Here is a 21,759-nt window from a genome sequence, read left to right on the forward strand (position 1 = left end):
GTTCTGGGAATTGAACTCAGGTGGTGAGGCTTGTACAGCAGGCACCTTTATCCGCTGAGCCCTTCCTCACTCTTTGCTGTATTTTGCTCATCCGTGATCCGGATAAAGAACTTCTGAGTTGCAGTTTTGACTGTTCTTTCCTACACAGCATTGTCTCTCAGTCACTTGCCGATCTTTGCAGTGACACTGATTGTCCTTAGAGGTCATACTTATTTGCTTTTTCATGCCAGCCCTCTGCATTGTGTTTGAGCTCTCTAGCTATCTTTTACTATTTACTTATTACTTATTTACTTATGTAATGTTTGCTTATTTAGCCTTTCCAATATACAGAGATCCTTCTGATTTTTTATGATGTCTAGAAGTACGTCACCTAGCCAGGAAGGAACCAGCGTTGTGTCATCCCCATCTCTCTCTGTACTTTGCTTTTTCACTTGTTGTTCTGTGCCTTTCTCTTCCAGGCTGGGTCCTGTTCCGTACAGTTTCACCTTAAGTGTGGACCAGGCACTCCTGGGTGAAACTCCTTCTTTTTCCTGTATTTCCTCAGCTTTGCCTGTAATGCGTATTGGATATTTGGTATCTTTATTTCTGTTCTGTGAGCTTGGCAAATACCATTTCCTGTTCTCTTTGTCTCATGCGGACACTTAATATCCACACGTATCTTGTTAGTTGTTGATGGCTTGTGTCCATTGTCATGTATTAGGGGAATTTTGTTCATGAAGTCGTGATTTTGCTACTTAGTTCTATTTGGTTTTATTCAAGATTTAGAGAGATTTAATTTCTAGGATCCTGGCCTAGCAGGGTGGTACACTCCTTTTACTGCAGCTCTAACGAGTAGAAGCAGGAAAATTTGGGGTTATAGGCCTGCTTAATCTACATTTGCCTTTTAAAAAAAGTTTTGCTATTTACGTGTTATGGATCACCACTTGCTACACAGCCTTTTCTGATTCTGTTGTGATTATATTAAATGCAGGCTGAACTCCAGCTGAAAGTTTACTATATGATATGTCTTAGATTTTTCTTAATAACTAACAGATTACTATATCAGCTACAATTTGCTTGCCATAAAATACAGTTTCTTTCTTTCATGACCTCTTACCTGTTAGCCAAGAGGAAGGAATGGTAGAAATTTCTCTAAGGAATGGCTGTTTTTGCAAATTGGCCAACAGCAGTTGAAATTTTTAATATATAACTAAGGTTGTGCATGGATATAACTTTATTGATATAATTTATACACTAAATAATTGACTCATTCAGATTACACAGATGGCTTTAGTGGGCTCAAGAGCAGTGTGACTGTTGCCATAATGGAACACTTCCCAACCCTGGAAATAAAAGGACTCATTGGCTGCCCTCTCTCACACCTCATTTCTCTGACCCACTAGCCCTGGCCTTGGCAAAAACTAATCTACTTCTACTTCTACGTGTGCTGCCTTTATTGGTTCTGTTTCTCTTTCCTTCCTTCTCTCCCTCTCTCTGTATCCCTGCCTCCCCAGCTTGGAGATTAACTCCAAACTAGCCAGGCCACTCTCTGCCTGTGAACCGCATCCCTAGGCCTTGTGCTTTTTACGTGAATGAAATCATGTAGTCTGTGGTCTCTGTGCCTGGCTTCTTTGGTTTGGCGTATTGTGTTCTATGTCATCTGTGTGACCGCCATGTTAATATTTAGTGTCATCTTATTTCCACACAGATCCTCCCTGTCTACATGGCTCCTCTTGTCATGAACACTTGCCGACTCTGTCATTATGCATAATGACACGTGGTTTTGCTTCCCAGCCTGTTTGCTTTGATTTAAGTCACTTTTTCTTTTCCTTCCTTCCTTTCTTCTTTCCTTCCTTTTCAATCAGGATCTCACTTGGTAGTCCTGGCTAGCCCAGAATATGCTATGAAGAAGACAGGCCTCAAACTCACAGCTGTCCTCCTGCCTCCACTTCCAGAATGCTAAGATTAAATATTTTTGTTTGTTTGTGTTTGTGTTTGTTTTTGTTTTGTTTTGTTTTGTTTGTTTGTTGAGACAAGGTTTCTCTGTGTAGCCTTGGCTGTTCTAGACTCACTTTGTACATCAGGCTGGCCTCGAACTCAACAGCAATCCACCTGCCTCTGCTTCCCTGAGTGCTGAGATTACAGACCCGTGCACCCCACCACACCAGGATAAATTACATTCTTATAATTGATTTTTTTCTTTTTTTTAAATTAAAGATTTATTCATTTATTATGTATACAATATTCTGCCTGCACATATACCCACAAGCCAGAAGAAGGCACTGGATCTCATTATAGATGGTTATGAGCCACCATGTGGTTGCTGGGAATTGAACAGCAGTCAGTGCTCTTAACCTCTGAGCCATCTCTCCCGCCCAATTTTTTTCTTTAAAGATGAGCACAGTTGCTCGTCGATTGTGGTTCACATGACACTAGTGTTTTTGTTTTGTTTTGTTTTATTTTGATTTTAGATTTGAAGAAGTCATTTTGTGATCTAGATAGAACACTGTCAGTTTTCATTCCTTTGTGCCTGTAAGGAGACAACAAATAGAGCCGGAGATCTGTCTCACTGGATAGAGTGCATACCTAGCATACAAAAGCTTAGCTTAAAGGCATGCTGGCACACGCCTATAATGTGACCCCTGGGTGCTTAGGCCTGATGATCAGAAGTTCAAAGTCTTTCTTTATTGCAGAGCAAATTCTACGCCAGCCTAGGCTATGTATGTCCCTGTTACAAACAAACAAACAAACAAACAAACAAAACATTAGTTGTTGGACTTAACATCTTGAACATTAGTTCAAGCTGGATACATTTGAAGTTTACTTCCTTCCATCCTTAATGGAATTATCCCACCCTTAATAAATTCTGTTAGTTATAGGATTTAGATGTGTTAGAACTACCATCATGTTGAATTTGCTGTTATCATTTGTCGTTTTGTTGGGCGTAATTATTTACTGTTTAATTTTAGTTTTTATGGGCAAGTTCATACCTTATACACGTACACAAAAGAAAACAATATGATCGGTCCATTGCACCATTATCTTTAACAACAGGGAATGTGCTGAGCACCCCTGCTACCTCACTGTTCCTTCTACCGCTACTGTTGAGCGTCTGCTTCCCAGGCTACTTTAAGGTAACCCTAGATATCAGCGCTGTTTTGTCATTCAGTGTTTATATTTATTCCTACAGTGATGGTCACCACTCATGTCTGTGGCTCTGTACATAGGACACACTTTGATTCTATCTGACATGTGAACACTTCAGTGTCCTTTCTTAGGTATATGATTTGAGAGGTGCCTTTTTCTCATTGTTTGTCTAATTAAAAATATATATTTCTGTGTACATTTGTGTTTACGTGCATATGTGTTTGCTGGTACCCCCAAAGGCCGGAAGGTATTGGATTCTCTAGAACTAGAATGTAAATGATTGTGTGCCACCTAATGTGGGAGCTGAGCCCGGGTTCCCTACAAGAGCAGTAGTCACTCTGAACTGCTATGCTATCTCTCCAGCCTCTTTAAAATGTTTTTATTTATTTTTATTTTGTTATTTTTAAATGTAAGACATTTTTAGGTTTTTTTTTTAAAGATTTGTTTATTTATTACATATACAGTATTCTGCCTGCACACAAGAAGAGGGCACCAGATCTCATTATAAATGGTCATGAGCCACCATATGGTTGCTGGGAATTGAACTCAGGACCTCTGAAAGACAGTGCTCTTAAGTACTGAGCCATTTCGCCAGCCTAATGTTTTTATTTATTTTGTGTATTTTAAAGAATATTACTGTCCAACTCAAGTTGACAAAGTTGACAACTGTTGCTCTTTTTTCCCCCCCTTAAAAATTGTACTTCAGCGTCCTTCAGTTCCTTTTGCTGCTGTTGAAAGTAAACAGAAGCCAAATCTCTGCTTTAAAAGAAAATAGTCTCATTAACTATTTTTCCTCCTGAGATGGGGTATCTCGGTGTAACATAGCCCTGGCTGTTGTAGAACTCACAGCAATCCACCTGCCTCTGCTTCCGGAGTGCTGGGATTAAAGGCGTGTGCTGCCACGCCCGGCTCATTACTTACTTCTAAATGTTATCTTTTGTGTATGTGTGTGGGGAGGGGGGTATTCTGCAGTTTCACTTTGTGTTAAGTGTGTCATGATCATTAGATAATAGTGATTTCTAGTTTTTAACTTTACATGTCTTTGCACACGCCTAAGTGATAGAAGTTTACTTGTTTTGTCTTGCTTTGGGGACAGGGTTTCATTCTGTAGCTCTGGCTGGCAGGGCTCACAGAGATGTGTCTGCCTTTATGCCCAAGCACTGGGATTAAGGCATGTGCCACCACGCCGGGAAAGCAGGCTTGTTATTTAGCGATGTGGTGGCTTGTGTCTGTAATCCCAGCACTGGGAAACTAAAGCAGAACTGAAACTTCAAAGGCAGCTTGGACCACAGAATTCTAGGTCAGCCCCAACGGCATGGCAAGAGTCTGTCTAAACAAAGGGAGAAAGAAAACAGTAACACCCCAACACCCACGCCCCCCCCCCCAAAAAGGAACCGGAAAGGAGAGGAGGCCATGCTAAGTCCTTTACAGATTCTCTGCTGTGTGGCTCTTCAGAAGCTCCTGTGTCTGTGTCCTGATGTACGTAGGTGCAGTGTCCTTTATCTGTCTTTCCACAGCATTATTGGAAATAATTATGAAAAATGGAAGCACTGCTGGAAATAGCACACATTGCCGGAAACCTCCAGGCAGTGGGGACCAGAGCAAGCCCAGCTGTTCGAAGGACGGCGCGCCTGGTAGTGGTGAAGGTGGAAAAGTCTATACCAAAGACCAAGTAGACGGAGTTCTCAGGTAGGAGCGAATGCTGATACGTTATCTCCATGACCATTGCTTCTGGCCAGACCTAATTGATGTTATAATGCCTAAAAAAAAAGGTGTCTGAAGCACAGTTTAATAGAAGGGAAATGGAGGGGTTGCCTGGGTGTCCTGTGCTTTGTGTGTTTGTGAAGTCAGCCTGTAAGGAGTTAAGCTCTGGAAAGGTCCCTTCTTTTAATGCTTTAAAAAAAAGATTTATTATTTATACAATATTCTGCCTGCACATGTGCTTACATGCCAGAAGAGGGTACCAGATCTCATTGTAGATGGTTGTGAGCCAACATGAGGTTGCTGGGAATTGAACTCAGGACCTTTGGAAGAACAGCCAGTGCTCTTAACCTCTGAGGCATCTCTCCAGCCCCGGTCCCTTCTTTTAAATTTGCTATTAAGTCACGACAAGTTTTTCAAGTAATTCCTGGAAAATAATGATTTCACCTTTGACTCTACGCACTGTTTGGGCTATAGTATTGAAAGAGAATGAGTCGCTTTGTTGTACTGCACAGTTGAAAACAGGAGCATTTCATCTGAGGAAAACTGAGAAGAATGCAGCAGTATCTAAAGTTGTCTGACTAAGAACACTTTTTCCCTTTCCTTTTCTACAAGGCTACCTTTGTACAGACACCATGGTGCCCACTTTGCTGGTCTTGCTGAGCAGTCCTCTCTGTCTCGCGAGCCTCTCCGTGCACTCCTTCATGAAGCACACTCAGTGCGGCTGAGCAGCGAAGAACTTGGCATTAGAAATACAGCTTTACTAATTTTTAAAAATAAGAAACAGTTTTCTTGGGTGGTGGGGGAGACTAAACTCTTAGGTATGAAATGCTTCAAAATAGTTGTTTTGTTGTTTCCTATTGGGAGTTAAGGAAAAGTGTGCTGCTGTGGGGCTTCTGGGCAGCCAAAGTTTGCCAGGGACGTGCCCCGAGCAGGACGGGTCAGAGCTCTGAGAAGAGTGGGCAGAATGAAGGTCCCAGGCGAGTAGTTAACGCAACAGAGCAGGGCGCTGGCTCTTGTCCTTCAGACACTGTCTTTCCCCATCCTTCCCCTCTGTTTTTCCTTGACGTAATCACATGACATTTACCTTGAGGCTCAGATTTTATCTCATAAGGAAAGTGACTTGTCACTGTGTCGTGAATCTAATATCGACATATTTGTATCTTCTTTGTTTCTGCTGTATATGAGTGCTAAAGCTGGATTCTGGATTCCCTAGTCAGGGTAAAGCTGTGGAGGAGGACCCTTGACTGTGTGATGGTAGCAAGCACTTCAAAGGCCTTAAGTGCCCACTGACCACTTCCATAATGCCGCACCATGCCACATTTGACTGAAAAAGGGACTGAGAGACTGTTTTCCGGCTTCTTTTGGGCAAAGCTATAAGGAAACAGTACGCTGGAGACTATGTCCTGAAATGAGCTGTGCTTTCCTGGAGGCATTGCATTACCTAGGGTCCTTTTTGTTCTTTTTGGATTTGTTTACTTTTAATTTACATATATGAGTGTCTTGCTTATGTGTATATGTGCATGCTACATGCATGCCTGGTGCCTGTGGGAGCCAGAAGCTACGCTTGTGGGTGCTTGGGACTGAACCTGGGTCCTTAGGAAGAGGAACAAGTGCTGTAACCACTGAGACCTCATCACTCCAGGGCCCCACACCATGGATGTTCTGCCTACAAATTTAACTGTATGTTATTTTTATGACCCCCCCACACACACACACACAATGGAATCTCCTAATTGCTTGGAAGTGTCACCAACAAACAAAGTTACAGTTGTAAATTTTGGAGAATAATAGTCTTGCAGAGTTGCAGATTTGTTGTTAGTTTTTTTTTTTTTAATCTATATTTTCTCTTCTTTCTCTCTCCCTCTCCCTCTCTCTCTCTCTCTCTCTCTCTGTGTGTGTGTGTGTGTGTGTGTGTGTGTGTGTGTGTGTGCATGCACACACATGCACACGCTCATATGTGTGTATAGGGGTGGAGAGAACACATGTGTTAGAACACACACAACAGAAGAACACAAATGAATAAAGGAAATGTATTTGTTTTAGTATGGGTGTGAGTATGAGTGTGTGCATGCTTATGTGTATTTGTTTTTTATAATTTTTAACAAAATCTCAAATGTTCTATTTTACCAATAAAGACTCTGGATCCAGATGCTGGGGTGAAAGCCTGCTAGCTCAGAGAGGCAGAGAAAGCATCCAGCTGACCTTCCTCCTCCTCACCTGATGTCCCAAAAGAAAGTTCTTCTCCATACCTGAAAAGCCCCTCAAACTCAATGTCCCTCCCTTCTACTTCCTGGGTGTCTTTCTATCCATCCTCCTGGCTTCTTTTCACTCGCAATGCTTTCTTCTATGTTCACTCCCTGTCAACTGGTTGTTTGCTTCACCTCTTGACCTGTGGTTGACGTTATTTAATCCTGTTCAGGCAGAAAGCTCTTGGATTAATGGTGTGAATTTGGGCTTAGCCACACCACAACCAGAAACAGGTTTTCCCAGTAAGCAACACAATCTCGAGGTTCACAGTGTGAGCAAATATCCTGCAGTGGTTTTTGTCTTTCTCCGAAGGCCAAGGGACTGCCTTAGGAGGTGGGGAGTGGGGCTGGGGCACCTTGAGAGGAAAGAATGAGAGCTAATAGTGCAAGCCAACCTGTGTGTGAGGTTGGACGTGAAGCTGCTGATGAGGCTGGAAGCTTGAGGAGACTAGGAAAAGCCTCAGTATCTTTACAGATGGAATGGAACGAGTGCAGATTTGGTGTTGATTGAAGGCCCAGCCATATTTAAGATCACAATTCCTTATGGATAGATGAATTACCTTAGAAGCATTACCTCTATTACAGATTTATTCTCTAAACCAATAACTCCGCTATATCTATAAAATTCTACATAATATAAATTATATCTATCTATGTATAATGTAAAATGTATATATAAAATCCCCTTGTGGGACTAATTATAAAATATTCTTTTAAGCAAAGCTCTAAGTTATTCAGAATATTCCAGTCAGTTCACTGTATGTAGGTTGCCTAGTTGCATAGTGTGTACATATTCATAGCAGACTTCATAAATGTGGCCCTAGTGAGGCAGCAGCTTAGAGGCCAGAACTTGCCTCTTCTCATTTTGTGTTTGCTTTTATTTATGCTCAGGGGATTTTCCCCAGGAAAGTACACTGTCCTGATACAGAAGATGATTATGCAAACGAGTTGCTCAGTAACAGTTGGCCTCATTGGGGAGAGGCCACGCAACAAGCCTGCATCCGTTGCGTAAGTGTGAACTCACATCAAGACTGAAGGAAAGTGGTGTAACTCAGCGAACAAGTGCTCGGACCACTAAGCGCTGTGTCTTTGAGTTAAAATACATTTTAGAAATTGAGGAAAATGAATTCATTGTATTGGAAGGTTTTGCTTGTTTGTTGTTTTGCTCTTTGTTTTGTATTGGAAGTTTTTAATACATCAGTGTAAAAGGGCTATTTTGTATTTAAACACTTAAGATCAGTGTGGAATCTACAGCCAATGACATCTGTACACCTGTCCTATAGAACTTTCCTGCCCAGGGCCTGGGCTTCCTCTCCCCCAGAGGCTCTTAATTTCTTGGTTCTCTGTGGGCTCCCCTGTTGGAATAAACTTACCAGTGTGGCCTAGGGCACAAATAACTGAGACAAGACTGTAGTGTATTGTAAAGCTGCAAGCACTCACGATGCTGGGCAGAATCTAAAGTACTGCTAGTAAACTAAACTAAACTACTCTAATCTTGTGGCCTCAAACCCCACATACATCCCTATCACTTGCCAATCTGATTGATCATCACGTGGCTTCTCCCCAACTGCCAACTGTCCAGCTACCAGCTCTTCCAACCCACCTCTTGGAAGCTCCACCTTCCACATTCCTGTCCTTCTGCCCAGCTGATTGGCTACACAGTGCTTTATTGACAACTGCTACATCCACTCAAGGCATTCCTCCACACTCCCCTGGAGAGCAGACCCGACAAACCTGCCTTTGTACTTTAATTTGGCTTGAATTGGTTTATTTTGTCAGTGGAGTAAAACCTATCACTGTAGTGCTGGGGGTTGAACCCAGGGCCTCATGGGTGTTAGGCAAGCACTGTACCAACTGAGCTACATCTCCAGCCGCTGGAATCTATTTAAATGAATATCGATAACACATTTAAAAAGGGAGTGCGAGTTGAAAATGACTTCCTTCTCCTGCCACTATACTTCTGTTCCCCTGGACCATAGCTTTTCTTACTGGTCCCAAGATGTTATTAATATCAATATTACAATATAAAACATATTTCAAACATTAAAAGACCCAGTCTTTAAAAATTAAAACCTTAAAAATGCAGTCTCTTTAAAATATCCAGTCAGCCAGGCATAGTGGTGACTGCCTTTAGCTCCAGCACTCTAGAGGCAGAGGCAGATAAAACTCTGCAAGTTTGAGGCTAGCCTGGTCTACATAGAGAGTTCCAGGATATCCAGGACTACATAAAGATACTCTATATAAAAAATAAAATATCCAGTTTCTCTAAACTCCAAAGTCTCTGTAAATTGAAATTCTGTCAACTGTGGGCTCCTATACAATTAAGAAAGAAAAGAAAAGAAAAGAGCTTGACAATTTCCTTACTCTAAGAGGAAAAGAATCACCGCACAGTCAAAATGAGATCAAAGCGAAACTGAAGTGCATGCAGCACTGAAGTCTGGCGTCCGTGTCGGCTCCACAGAGCTTGCCACAGAACATGCCTTCTCCGGGCGGCTCCGCTCCCCTGCTGCTGCTGGCCTTGCTGAGCATATCCCAGAAAACTCTTATGATTTCGCTAATCTTACCCTTCTCATGCTTCTCTCCGTGTGCGTAAAACATCATTGATGCTTTCATTATAAAGTAGAATGTAAAGCACCTTCACTCCAATAATTTTGGGGGGGGAACCTGTTGTGTACCAAGCACTATAATAGCTAATACATTTAGTAGTAAAAGAACAAAACAAAAACCCAAACAAACAAAAAAACAAAAACAAAAAACTGCCCAGCTCTTCTTTGAATTGATCTGTGAGTTTTTCCTCTCCTGCTCCTCCCCTCTCCTACCCCCCTCCCCTCCCCTCCTCTCCCTTTCCCTCCCCTCCTCTCCTGTCTGCTCCTGTCCCCTCCCCTCCTAACCACTCCCCTCCCCTTCCCTTCCCCCACCTTATCTTCCCAGTGTTTTCCTAGTGACCAGCTCTTCTAGTTACTTATCTGTCGTTATGTTTTCAAGACACAGAATACAGACCATAACTGAAGTTACAAAATACTGTACAAAGAAAAAGTGGCTTTCCCTCCCTGCTGCTAGGGCTGGCCTCACAGAGCCTCCCCCTCCCCCCTGCCCCCCCCCCCCCCCCCCCCGCGGTCTCTGTATGCTCTCTGCCGCTGAGCTCCACCCCCAGCCCTGCACATATCTTAGCTTTGGGGACACCAGGTTATCTGGTTGTAGGATTTTGTCTTCCTAGAGTCCTTGGTGTTCTCTCATTCCTTCAGTGTTTCTCTTCTACTCCCTGTATGTTTTCAACACTCCAGGCTCCAAGCGTCAGTGTGTGAACTTTTTAAAGAACAAACTACTATACACAGAGAAGCCCTGTCTCAAAACAAAACAAAACAAAACACCCGCAAACTGTTTTAAATAACTTGTAGGAATGGATTGATGGAAATTGGATATAAGAAGTATTTTTTTATTCCCTGTATTACTTTTCAATGTTTTATTAACACAGGAGCCGCGGTCTCTTTTTAGACTCACTCAAGTAAATTTTCAGTAGCAATAGTGAGGAGTGAGCTTGGCTTGGCTTCAGACCGTCTCCTGTGCAGACGCTAGCCCTGCTCTCGTGCTCAGCTAAATCTACACAGTGCACTCACCAAGTTCTCACAGTGTTTACTCCTTAGTGGAGACATAACATTTCAGGACTTTCTTCCACTTAGGTTGCAGTGACTGCCCTGCCCTTCCTCCGTATTCACCGTGGGCTTTCTATCTGTAGCTGTGGACCATGCCGTGGACATTCCTGTGGGTAGAGGATGACCTGGATGAGCTAGCCACAGATAACTCCTTATACCATTCTAATGGAGTGACATCGTGTTCTTGCTTGAAATTTATATCATAACCCTTTCTTGTTCACAGCATAAACAAATGTAAAAATTACTACGAAGTCCTTGGGGTTACAAAGGATGCCGGTGATGAAGATTTGAAGAAAGCTTATAGGAAGCTGGCATTGAAGTTCCATCCGGACAAAAATCACGCCCCTGGAGCCACGGACGCATTCAAAAGTAAAGTTGATTCATAAAGCCTCACTACAGTCTTTTCTAGAATGCACTTTGCGGTGTTTCAGAATGTGGGATTCTGTTTTTCTTCTGGCTTCAGAGTGGTCTGAAAACCCCTTGAGACTTTTAGTACTAGCTTCCATTGCTCAGCCGAGCAGATACAGTGTGGCTGCAAAAGTCAGCAAGCTGGTATTCTCAAGCCCGAGTAACTTTTCCAGGTAGCACGTGCGCCTCCTAGTTTAGTTTGAGAAAGTGGGTGATGGTTTGCCTTCCCTTCCAGCATACGACGTCTGGCTCCACGTCAACGAAGAGTGATAGTTTTTCAAGGTTTTCCTGGACATGGTCTAGAGCCAGGATTTCCTAGACAGTCTACTCTAGGGAGTTGGTGGTGGTCTTATATTTCTGTGCCACCTGATCAGGTTTTATGATGCTGGGCCTCAACCCCAGCGCCATGCACATGCATGTTAGGCAACGATTCGGCCACTGAGCTGCATCTCCAGCCGGTGGGTTTATGAGCTTGGATCTTGCTGTGCAACTCAGGCTGGCCTTGATCTTGACAGTCTTCCTGCCCCTGCGCTGCACAATTCTGCATTCTTTATCTGCGTGTCTAATAATGTGATTCTTTCTGCTTCTTCAAAATTGATTTCTTATCTCTTGTCTGTGTTTTCTATTTTGCTTTCTAACAGTTTTTAAAGTTTTGGGAACCTAGTAAGTATTGTGTGAAATAGGAAGAAATATTAGCTAACTGGTTTGATAATTTCCTATTTTGTATGCTACACTGAAAGTTAGACAACTCTCTCTTCCCTTCCCGCATTTGCATATGCTCCCTTTAAGTTCACCTCTCTAGGGAAGCATTTTATAGCTTCTCTCTGGCAGGCAGAGTGCGGGCCATAGGAATCTGTGCCCTGCCCTCCCCCGCCCCCCCCCCAAGACAGGGTTTCTTTGTGTAGCCTTGGTTGTCCTGGACTTGCTTTGTAGACCAGGCTGGCCTCGAACTCACAGCTATCCACCTGCCTCTGCCTCCTGGGTGCTGGGATTAAAGGCATGTACCACCACTACAGGCCTCCTGGGCTTATTAAGTAAAAGAAAAATAGTAATAATTTCATGTTTTGTTACAGTTTCATTGTAACAATGTGTTATCTATAGTGAAACATTTAACTCAATGATTGTTGGTTCTTGTGAATTTGGTATTTATAGAGCCAGTGTTTAGGGTTTTCAATAACATGCTGGAGTCTTAGAACAAAGGGAGTATTATGTTTAAATGTTTGGAAAAATAAAAGAATCCTCGATTGGTCCTTCATAAAAATACTGTTAAAACTGTTGACAATTCAGGCATTGAAGAGCAACGACTGTAACCCCAGCTTTCAGGGGCCAGAGGCAGGAGGATCACAAGTTTGAGGCCAGCAAGTTCCAGGCCAGCAGAGCTATGTGCTTTAAAATTCTTTTTGTTTTCCCACCATAGCCAGAGAGAGAGAGGTGGGGAGGGGAGGGAGGATACTGTTTACAGAACAGTTTTATTTGTTGAAGGAAGTTGCCAAGGAAAATACATTTGGGAGTTAATAATATATTCCAATGAAAGCACTGCCAAAGTTGTGCTTACGGCAAAGCAAAGCACCATGTCCTTAAGTTAGTCGTGGCACATTGAAAGTGTAGGAAATCCAGGATAGGCAAGATGGCTCAGCAGGTAAGGGCACTTGCCACCAAGCCTGGCAACCTGAGTGTGAGGCTTGGGACTCGTGGTGGAAGGAGACACATGTCATCCTATGGCCTCCATACATGCATGTACACACACATGCGCACACACATGCACACAAATAAATGAAATAAAAAGTTAAAAAAAAGAAATTATAGGAAACAGTATTTTAACTGATGAACATGAGTTTAAAAGGTTTAATTTCAACCTTTCCTGTTTTCTCCTGAGCCTGCCAGACGGATGGTCAGCTCCAGACCCGTGATCATGCAGGTTGCCCTGATCAGATTGGGTGGGTCACACACTAGGAAGACATAGTGTAGGATTTCTAGAGGAGGGGCATAAGAGAGGCTGGGCAGCGTCCGCACTCAGAATGCATTCTATACATGTACAAAATGATCGGGACAAATTTAATAACATGATGACAAATCTTATGTTTAAAAATAATTTGGCAATGGGTCATCTGAATGGTGTTGGCAATAGCGATTCTTCCTGGACTGGAGAGATGGCGCTGTGATTAAGAGCACGTGACGTTCTTCCAGAGGACCTATAATTCCAATCCTAGTGGATCGACCCCTCTTATGGCCTCCACAGGTTCTGCACCCATGAGCTACAAGAATAGAGGCCAAATACTTATACACGTAAAAGTAGGTAGTAGTAAGCTAGACAGTATGGTGCACACCTTAATCCCAACACTCAGGAAGCAGAGGCAGGAGTTCCAGGACAGCCAGAACTGCACAGAGAAACCCTTGGTGGTGGTAGTGGTGGTGGTGATGGTGGTGGTGGTGGTGGTGGTGGTGGTGATGGTGGTGGTGATGGTGATGGTGGTAGTGGTGGTGGTGGAGGTGGTGATGGTGGTGGTGGTGGTGGTGGTGGTGGTAGTGGTGGTGTGGGGGCTGGGGACTGGGGTTGAGGGGGTGAGAGAACAGCAACAAAAAGTTGAATAGCAGTGATTCTTCCTAACGTTAAGGATTCTAAGCTTGGCACCAGGTGTGGTTTTGCACACCTGCAATCCTAGCACTTGGGAGGTAGTAGCAACTGAGTCAGGAGTTCAGGGTCTCCTTAGCTACGTAATAGTTCAAGGCCAGTCAGAGCTATATGAGGCTGTCTCAAAAATAATAAACAAACGAGGCCTGGAGAAATGGCTTAGAAGTTAAGAGCACTGGCTACTCTTCTAGAAAATGCACATTCGTGTCCTGGAACCCATATGATGGCTCCTAATGTGTTATGACATCAGTCCTGTGGTATGTGATGCCCTCTTCTGTGTAACCAGTCATACACTAGATGCACAGGCGAAACAGTTACACATAGGAAATAAAAGTAACTTTAAACAGAAGAATGTTAGGCTGACCGTAGCTGGAAGGCTGGGTGGTAGAACGTTTGCCAGGTGTGCACAGGTCTCTAGAGCCACAAAACAAAAAACCTAGACAGATGTTAAATGTGTTTCTCCCATCGTGCATCGAGGTCATGTGACTGTTGTTCCTATAAAAACACTTAAGAACATAGGTGCGTGTATTGCAAGAGTTGCCGTTGCCTGTTTGAAGCAGGGGAGGGTCTCAAAAAGACCGTAGTGCAGGTTTGGTGTCGTATACTCAGGGTTTAATGCTCCACGTTGTGAGGGAGAAATACTACTTACGATGAGCACACAGGGAGATGACGATCTTCAGGGAGAGGACCACACAGTCAGCGTGCAGGCGGTTATCCATACATCAGAGTGCCAACTTAATTAGTCCCGAAGGGGATCAGAATTGGGAGTTGGTTCATGAGCCAGTTTTCACCCATAGAAACTGGACAGAAACCCCAACCTGTAACACACAGATTTTCAGTAAGCAAATGTAGTTAGCTGTCTTGCAGCCAGTGCCATCACACATACAGGCAGGCTGCTTCATGATGCACTTCTTGAATATCTGATGTATTCTTATTTATTTATTTATTTTGGATTTTTTTTTTTGAGACAGGGTTTCTCTGTGTCCTGGATTTGCTTTGTAGACTAGTTGGCCTCAAGCTAATAGAGATCTGCCTGTCTCTGCCTCTTCAGTGCTGGGATGAAAGGCATGTACCACTACGTCCAGATTCTGATGTATTCCTTTTTAAAGATTTGTTTATTTATGTATACAGTGTTTTGCCCACATACACACCTGCATGCCAGAGGAGAGCACCATATGTCATTATAGATGGTTGGGAGCCTCCATGTGGTTGGTGGGAATTGAACTCAGGACCTTTGGAAGAGCAGCCAGGGTTTTTAACCTCTGAGCCATCTCTCTGGCCTCCTCTGATATATTTTTAACCAGGCCTCTGTTTAGAAAGGTCAAGCTATTTCTCCCTATGCAAAGGCAATGTTTTGGTATATTTTGTTTTCTTTTTGAATAATATCTATTATATTTATATATATATGTATGTATGTATGTATGTGTGTGTGTGTTTGAACATACATGCCTGCATACATGCTCAAGTGTGCACACACAGATATCTGTAGCTCAGAGGACAATTTGCAGCAGTGGATTCTCTCCTTCTGCCATATGATTTCTGGGCATTGTATCAGGTCACCAGGCTGGTGGCTGCTGCCTTTACCTGCTGAGCCACCTCCTTGGCCCACTCTTTGGTCTTTATATGAAAACTAAAGTAGAGTTTAATCACACTGAAACATTATTTTATAGAAAATGGAAATCATTTTCATTTTATTTTCTTCATGAGTAGAAAAATAAACATAATTAGATTAGGGAAGTAAGTTAAATGCAATATTTGTGCTTTTTTTGTAAGGCAAAGAAATGCTCCTAAGGACAGTAAAGTAAATGTGGCTGATTGTCTTTCCCATGAAACTTGTTAAATTTACTATAGCAAAGAAGTATTTATTATGCACAATGACTTTCACAACATACCTAAACATGTTTTACAAATTATTCTAGTGACACAGATTCCGTCTCTCTGACATAAACGCTGTTGAGCGTACCTGGACTTGGGGTGGGTGTAGCTCAGTGGTCCTTGTCCCCATCTGCCAGGCCTTTAGTTCATTATCCATCATCACCACCAAACAAGCAAATTACAAAACCAAAACAAACCCCCAAACTAGGACACGTTATCTTTAAAGACTGAGGTATGCCAGAGATGATGTGAACGCACTGTTTGTGTGTATGCAATCAGCATACACACGGAATTTGTAGCAGAGCATGGATGGCCATTTGTTTCATAAATAGCTGTGGGTCCTGTGCTATGGCTTGTGCTAGGTTTGGACAACAAAAGATAAAAGAAGGTGAAAGATAAAGCAAGGTTAGCATGAGAGTCAGTGGAAACTTATTCATATCGTAGGTAAGAACTATTTTGGTGAGATGTTTGGCCTTTATGATTAGAGAAGAGAGGGAGGGTGAAGGCTTTGATGTGAGAATGAGGCGGAGTACTTTAAACACAGTGGGTTTTTAGACAGTTTTGTCCCTAGCCCCGACGCCAAGAACATTCTGCAGTGAACAGGTCAGGTGGACACAGGGAGACTGAGAGGTGGGGAGAAGGTTGACGAACTCGGCACTCAGCACTTAGGAGCAGTGTGGCAGGGCCACGAGTGTCTGCCGCCCTCGCATGTTCCAGATTAGGTGATGGAAGACATGACAATCGCCAAACACCAAGCAACACGGTGGGACTCAGGGGGAAGGTGGGGGATGGGGGTGGCGGGGGGTGGTGACTGCCCCATAGTGCTCAAATGCCACAGGGAAAGCTGGCCTCACACTGACCAGGCTGGGCCGTTCATCCTTTTCATGAGATAGCAGATGTTCTAATCTCCTGAAGGGATAGAGAGAGGCGGGAGGACTTGGGAGTTTCGCTTCCTTCCTTCCTGTAACTGTTTACTTACTTATTATGTGTAAGTGTCTTGGCTCCATGAACGTATGTGCACCACATGCATGCCTGGTGCCCTCATCATGTCCCCTGGAACTGAGTCACAGATGGTTGGGAGCCACCATGTGGGTGCCGGTAGCGGAACCCAGGCCCTCTGTAAGAGCAAGTCCTCTTAACCAGCCTCAAGAGTTCTCGTTCCTGCTGCACGGTCCCTCTGCCTATCCCCTTCCTCCCGTAGTGTCAGGAGGCAGTGTAGGGGCTACACCCCTGCTCACCTGGACATAAACAGCCATTCTCATCCTCACAGGGGTGGCAGATTAGTTACCTTCACACCCACTTTACCAAATACTTGACTTATTTATTTTGGGGTGTGGTTTAAGAAGTCTGTCTCTCATGAAGGGGAAAGGGCAAGGCTAGTCACACAGTGGCAGATAGGAAACAACGAGAAGAGCTGCGGAAGGAAGCCAGGTTAGATACCGCGCCAAGGGCATGACTCACATGGCCTACTTCCTCCAGCTAGGCCTCACCTCCTACCTCTCAGCACCTACCATAGATAGTCATCACATGACTCCATCAGAGGCGGGAGCACGCATTCAGTCAGAGCCCTCGTGGAATTGTGGGAAGTCAGCACAGGCCCAGGCAGTTTGCAGTCTAGTCGTGCTGGCAGTTTGGACTTGCCATCACAAAGGGGCATTAGAGGTGGCCTAGTGACACCAGCACTTCACCGCCATCCAGAAGTAACAAGGCTAGATAGAGCCTCATGGTGTCAGTAAAAATCACACGGAGTGCAACAATGGGGTTGCCTCTTCTCTTCCTAGCCAGGAGACAACTGTAGTCCTACTGTGACCCCATCTCTCCCCAGCATCAGTGAGGAACTCCACACTCCTACCTCACTTGGTGGCATCTTAGGGGGAAGGAAGGAAGCTGGGTGTCTGTGTCTGCCTGGAAGTGGTGAAGTAGTGTCACCTCCCACCCAGCCATTGGAATGGCTGGAGGGAAATAAGTTAAACAGCAACATTGAAGACACAGAGCTTCACAATTGACAAAGATGTTACCACAGCTGTGGTGCAGGTGTCCTGAAGAACAACCCTCAGTGTGCTTAAAGCAAATATGGCCAGCAAAGGAATAGAGTCTGAACAAAGATGAAAAGAGCAAAGTGGAAATTAATTATCAGAAGTAACAAGCTGAGCGGTGGTGGCTCACACCTTTAATCCCAGCACTAGGGAGGCAGAGGCAGGCGGATCTCTGTGAGTTCAAGGCCAGCCTGGTCTACAAAGCAAGTTCAGGACAGCAAAGGCTAGACAGAGAAACCCTGTCTTGAAAAACCCCAAAAATAAAAAATAAAAAATAAAGTAATGATCCGAAAGAATGAATGTATGACTGGAAGAAAAGGCAGAATGAGTAAAGAACTGATGAGCTAGAAAACAGAAAAATAGGCTCGTTGTACTTGAGCAACCAGGAACACGATGCGGAGGAAGCAGCAGCTCACAGAGCAGGAGGCGGTAACGAAGATCTACTGCTCAGGTCAGTGCGGCTCTGAGAGGGAGGGAGACAGGGCTGCACCGTGCTATGATGATCGAAGTTTGGAGACTTCTCAAACTGGACCAAAAAAATGTAAGATGTTGAGAAATTGGATGAGAGCCTCAAGGAGTAATCAAAAGCAATGCACAGTGAGAGACATCACAGTCAACCTGCTGAAAATTAAAGACACACACTTTAATATTACTAATTACTAAAGTAATTTAATTAATTACTTTAATAAAGTAAATTTTGAGATGAGAAATCTGATGGAAGGCTCCCACTCAGCTTAGTGCTCTGTGGTCCAGTCACTGTTCAGGTGAGGAGGTGTCAGGGTAGATAGGGATGGTCAGTGACTGCCAGATCTGCAGCAGACACAGCTGGCTGTTAACAAAAGAACCCAAGAGACCAAATACTGTAGGTTACAAGATACAAAATAAACACAAAATCAGTTGTACTACATTTTTTTTTGCAAGAAATAATGTTGACATAGAATATTTAAAATAGAGAAACATTTACAAAATTAAAAGACTTATACATTCAGCGAAAGCATCATATTTTTAATGCTGGAAATGGCACAATAATGATAAAAATCAGAGACTATGTAGAGAAATGTAGCAGAACACATGTGAGGGCTGGAAGACTGAACACCCTGAGCGTTACGGCTGATGGGTACCCAGTCAGCACGCTTTCTCTCTCAGTATTGCACCAGAAGACAGGAGCGAGTTATCCTCACTCACGTGGAGAAGCAGGAGAGCTCACACAGGTGGGCAGTGGGTCCAGGTTGGTGTGAACATAGTCAGCACACCTGCTCTCTGTACTCACACTAGCAGTTATCAGAACTGAAGGTGCTAGCAAAGGAATAACCGATAGATCAATATGGAATAGGGTGGAGAGCCAAGATCAAAGGCCTGTATAAAATGCCCAGTTGATTTTAGACCAAGCTGCAAAAGCAAGTCTGTGAGGGAGGATGATAACCTTTAAAACCCCGTTTTAGCATTTATTTGTATGTCTGTGTCTCTGTGTTATTCTGTACATGTGATTGTGGTACCCCTGGAAGCCAGAAGAGAGCCCTGGATCTTCAGAAAAGGAGTTGTAGGCGGTTGTGGGATGCCTGACATGGATGCTGGCAACGGAACTCTGGTCCTTTGAAAGAGCAGCAAATGCTCTTAGCTGCAGAGCCGTCTCTCCAGCTCCCTAGATAGCCTTTTTAAGAATTGGGTTTTGAGCCTGGTGTGGTGGTGCATACCTTTGATCCCAGCACTCAGGGAGGCAGAGGCAGGTGGATTTCTATGAGTTTGAGGCCAACCTGGTCTACAAAGCAAGCCCAGAACAGTCAGGACTAAAAGAGAAACCCTGTCTCGAAAAACCAAACAACTAACCAAACAACAACAAAACAAAACAAATAAACAAACAAACCAAAAAGCATTGGGTTTTGAATTATTGGATGTACCTTAGTCACACTTTCATGTTTTAAATAAAACAACCTCACAGACCCCCCAGAATGGGTCACACTGCAAATAAAGAACAAACATTTTTTTTTTTATCTTTCAGGGACAAATCTTTAGGACATAGCACTAGCCAATGCTTCCATGAGACTTGACGCCAAAGGCATGGTTCATATGAGGGAAAGTAGGAAAGATGTTCTCTCTGCTCTATTAAAAGTGTGTAAACAAAAGCTAACATTGAAGGGACTCTGTCAAGCACACATGCAAGGAAAGACTAGTGTCTCATAAGAAGATCTTTCAGTGTGAAGACTCAGTTTAGTGTAAAACCAGCACAAGATGCTAGGTGTGGTGCACACTCTGACAGTCCCTGCTGTGGGAGGCTGAGGCAGGAGGAACACTTGCTCTGTGAGTTTAAGAGATCAGACTTGCAATATGATGGGACCCTTTCTCCAAAGATTTTAAAGATAAATAAAAATGGAAAACAATCATTCTTAGCTCCAAATGAGGTATGTGCATGTGTATTGCCCACTCCAAGCTCAGGAAACACTATGAACAAAGGATGGCAGCTTGTGGCCCCTCCCTCCAGGCATGCCGTGGCCATTGCATGCTTGAACGCCCAGCAGCTAAGGTCCTACTTGCTTAAGACTGCAGAAGATTGGTCCCATCACCGGCCCATTGGGTGAGGGGCTCACAAGACTCCGCCCCCTGATTTATAGGTAGTTATCAGCAGCTAGGAGGGCTCTGGAGCTCCCTGTCATCCTGAGGATCCCTAGGCAGTTGGGAAGGAGGGACATTTCCTCAGTGGTACAGCACTGGTCAATTGCTCCTGTTCCTGTGCCTGGCCCTCACCCGTGTTCCTGTAGGCAGCTCTAATTAAACTAACTGAGGAGTACACAGAGATGTGAAAGGAGGGCCAGGGTGATGTCTCAGTAGGTGAAAGTCTGGGTAGAGATCAGTTGTCAGACCCCATATAAAGATGGGAGGACAGAGCCACCTCCACAGTGTGGTCTTCTGACTTACACATACACACACACACACACACACACACACACACACACACACACACTCACACACACACTCACACACACACACAGCAGGTAAACACACACTGGCACACACAAAAAAGAAATGACATTTTACTGCAGATGATTTTCACATGGCAAAGAAGCCCATGAAAAGAGTTCAGCATCGTTAGCCATTAGAGAAATGCAGAGTGAAAGTCCAGAGAGAATTGCAAATATCAGAGTACTGTGCGCCTGTCATGACGGCCGTCATAGAAGATGGCAGTGGCTCCTTTTAAAAAGGCTCTGGGTGCAGAGAATGGCTTATTCATGTATTCTTGAGGAGAAATAAAATGAGAATCATTTTTCAGAACAGCTTTGGAAGTTGATCAAAAAACTAATTCTGAGCTACCAACAGTTGAGCAATGCACTCTTGGCATTTATCCCAGAGAAATGAACATTTACATTTATACATAAACCTGTGGTGAAGGCATATAGCAGCTTTATTGTAATAGCCCCAAACTAGAAGGAGCCCAGCTGCCATTCAGGGATGAGCAGTAAAATCAACAGTGCTGTATCTATACCATGGACTACTATGTAGTAATAAAAACAAACACACTTCTGACATGGCACTAGCCACATCAATCTAGATTCTGTGCTCACTGAAAAAAGCCAGTTCCAAGGAGTTCCACTTATGTGAAGTAATCCTATTCTTTTTTTTAAAAAAAAGATTTATTTCTTTATTATGTATACAATGCTCTGCCTGCATGTGTGTCTATACACCAGAAGAGGGTCCCAGATTTCATAGATGTTTGTGAGCCACCATGTGGTTGCTGGGAATTGAACTCTGAACCTTTGGAAGAGTAGCCAGTGCTCTTAACCTCTGAGCCATCTCTCCAGCCGAGTAATCCTATTCTTATATTGTGTTATTTATACAAGATGTATATTTTTTTATTTTTGTGTGACACAGTCTCAGTATAGAACCTAGGGTCCTTCAGCCCATGCACTGACGTTATAAGCATGCATCTCCCCCACCCGAGGCTTTCATTTTTTTCTTTGTTTTCTTGGGGGTTGAGTTTCAGAACAAGGCTTCTTTGTGTAGCCTTGGCTCTCTTGGACTCACTTTCTAGACCAAACTGGCCTTGAACTCACAGAGATCTGCCTGTCTCTTTCTCCTGGAGTTTG

General features: G+C 43.7%; 1 protein-coding gene across 3 annotated transcripts in view; it reads left to right on the top strand.

The window, feature by feature from the left end:
• Positions 1-21,759, top strand: part of DNAJB14 (DnaJ heat shock protein family (Hsp40) member B14) — a 47,278-nt gene that overhangs the window by 12,522 nt on the left and 12,997 nt on the right. Inside the window, exons 2-4 of one of the 3 annotated variants that reach the window (XM_084756588.1) lie at positions 3,034-3,113; positions 4,644-4,815; positions 10,953-11,098. In XM_084756588.1, coding sequence (XP_084612714.1) covers positions 4,661-4,815; positions 10,953-11,098 — 301 coding nt within the window. In that variant the 5' untranslated portion in view covers positions 3,034-3,113; positions 4,644-4,660. The remainder of the gene's footprint in view (positions 1-3,033; positions 3,114-4,643; positions 4,816-10,952; positions 11,099-21,759) is intronic. The other 2 variants (XM_084756587.1, XM_084756589.1) reach the window with 2 other exon arrangements.

Source organism: Acomys minous, assembly GCF_964271855.1.
Source record: "Acomys minous genome assembly, chromosome: 14".
Classification (NCBI taxonomy): domain Eukaryota; kingdom Metazoa; phylum Chordata; class Mammalia; order Rodentia; family Muridae; genus Acomys; species Acomys minous.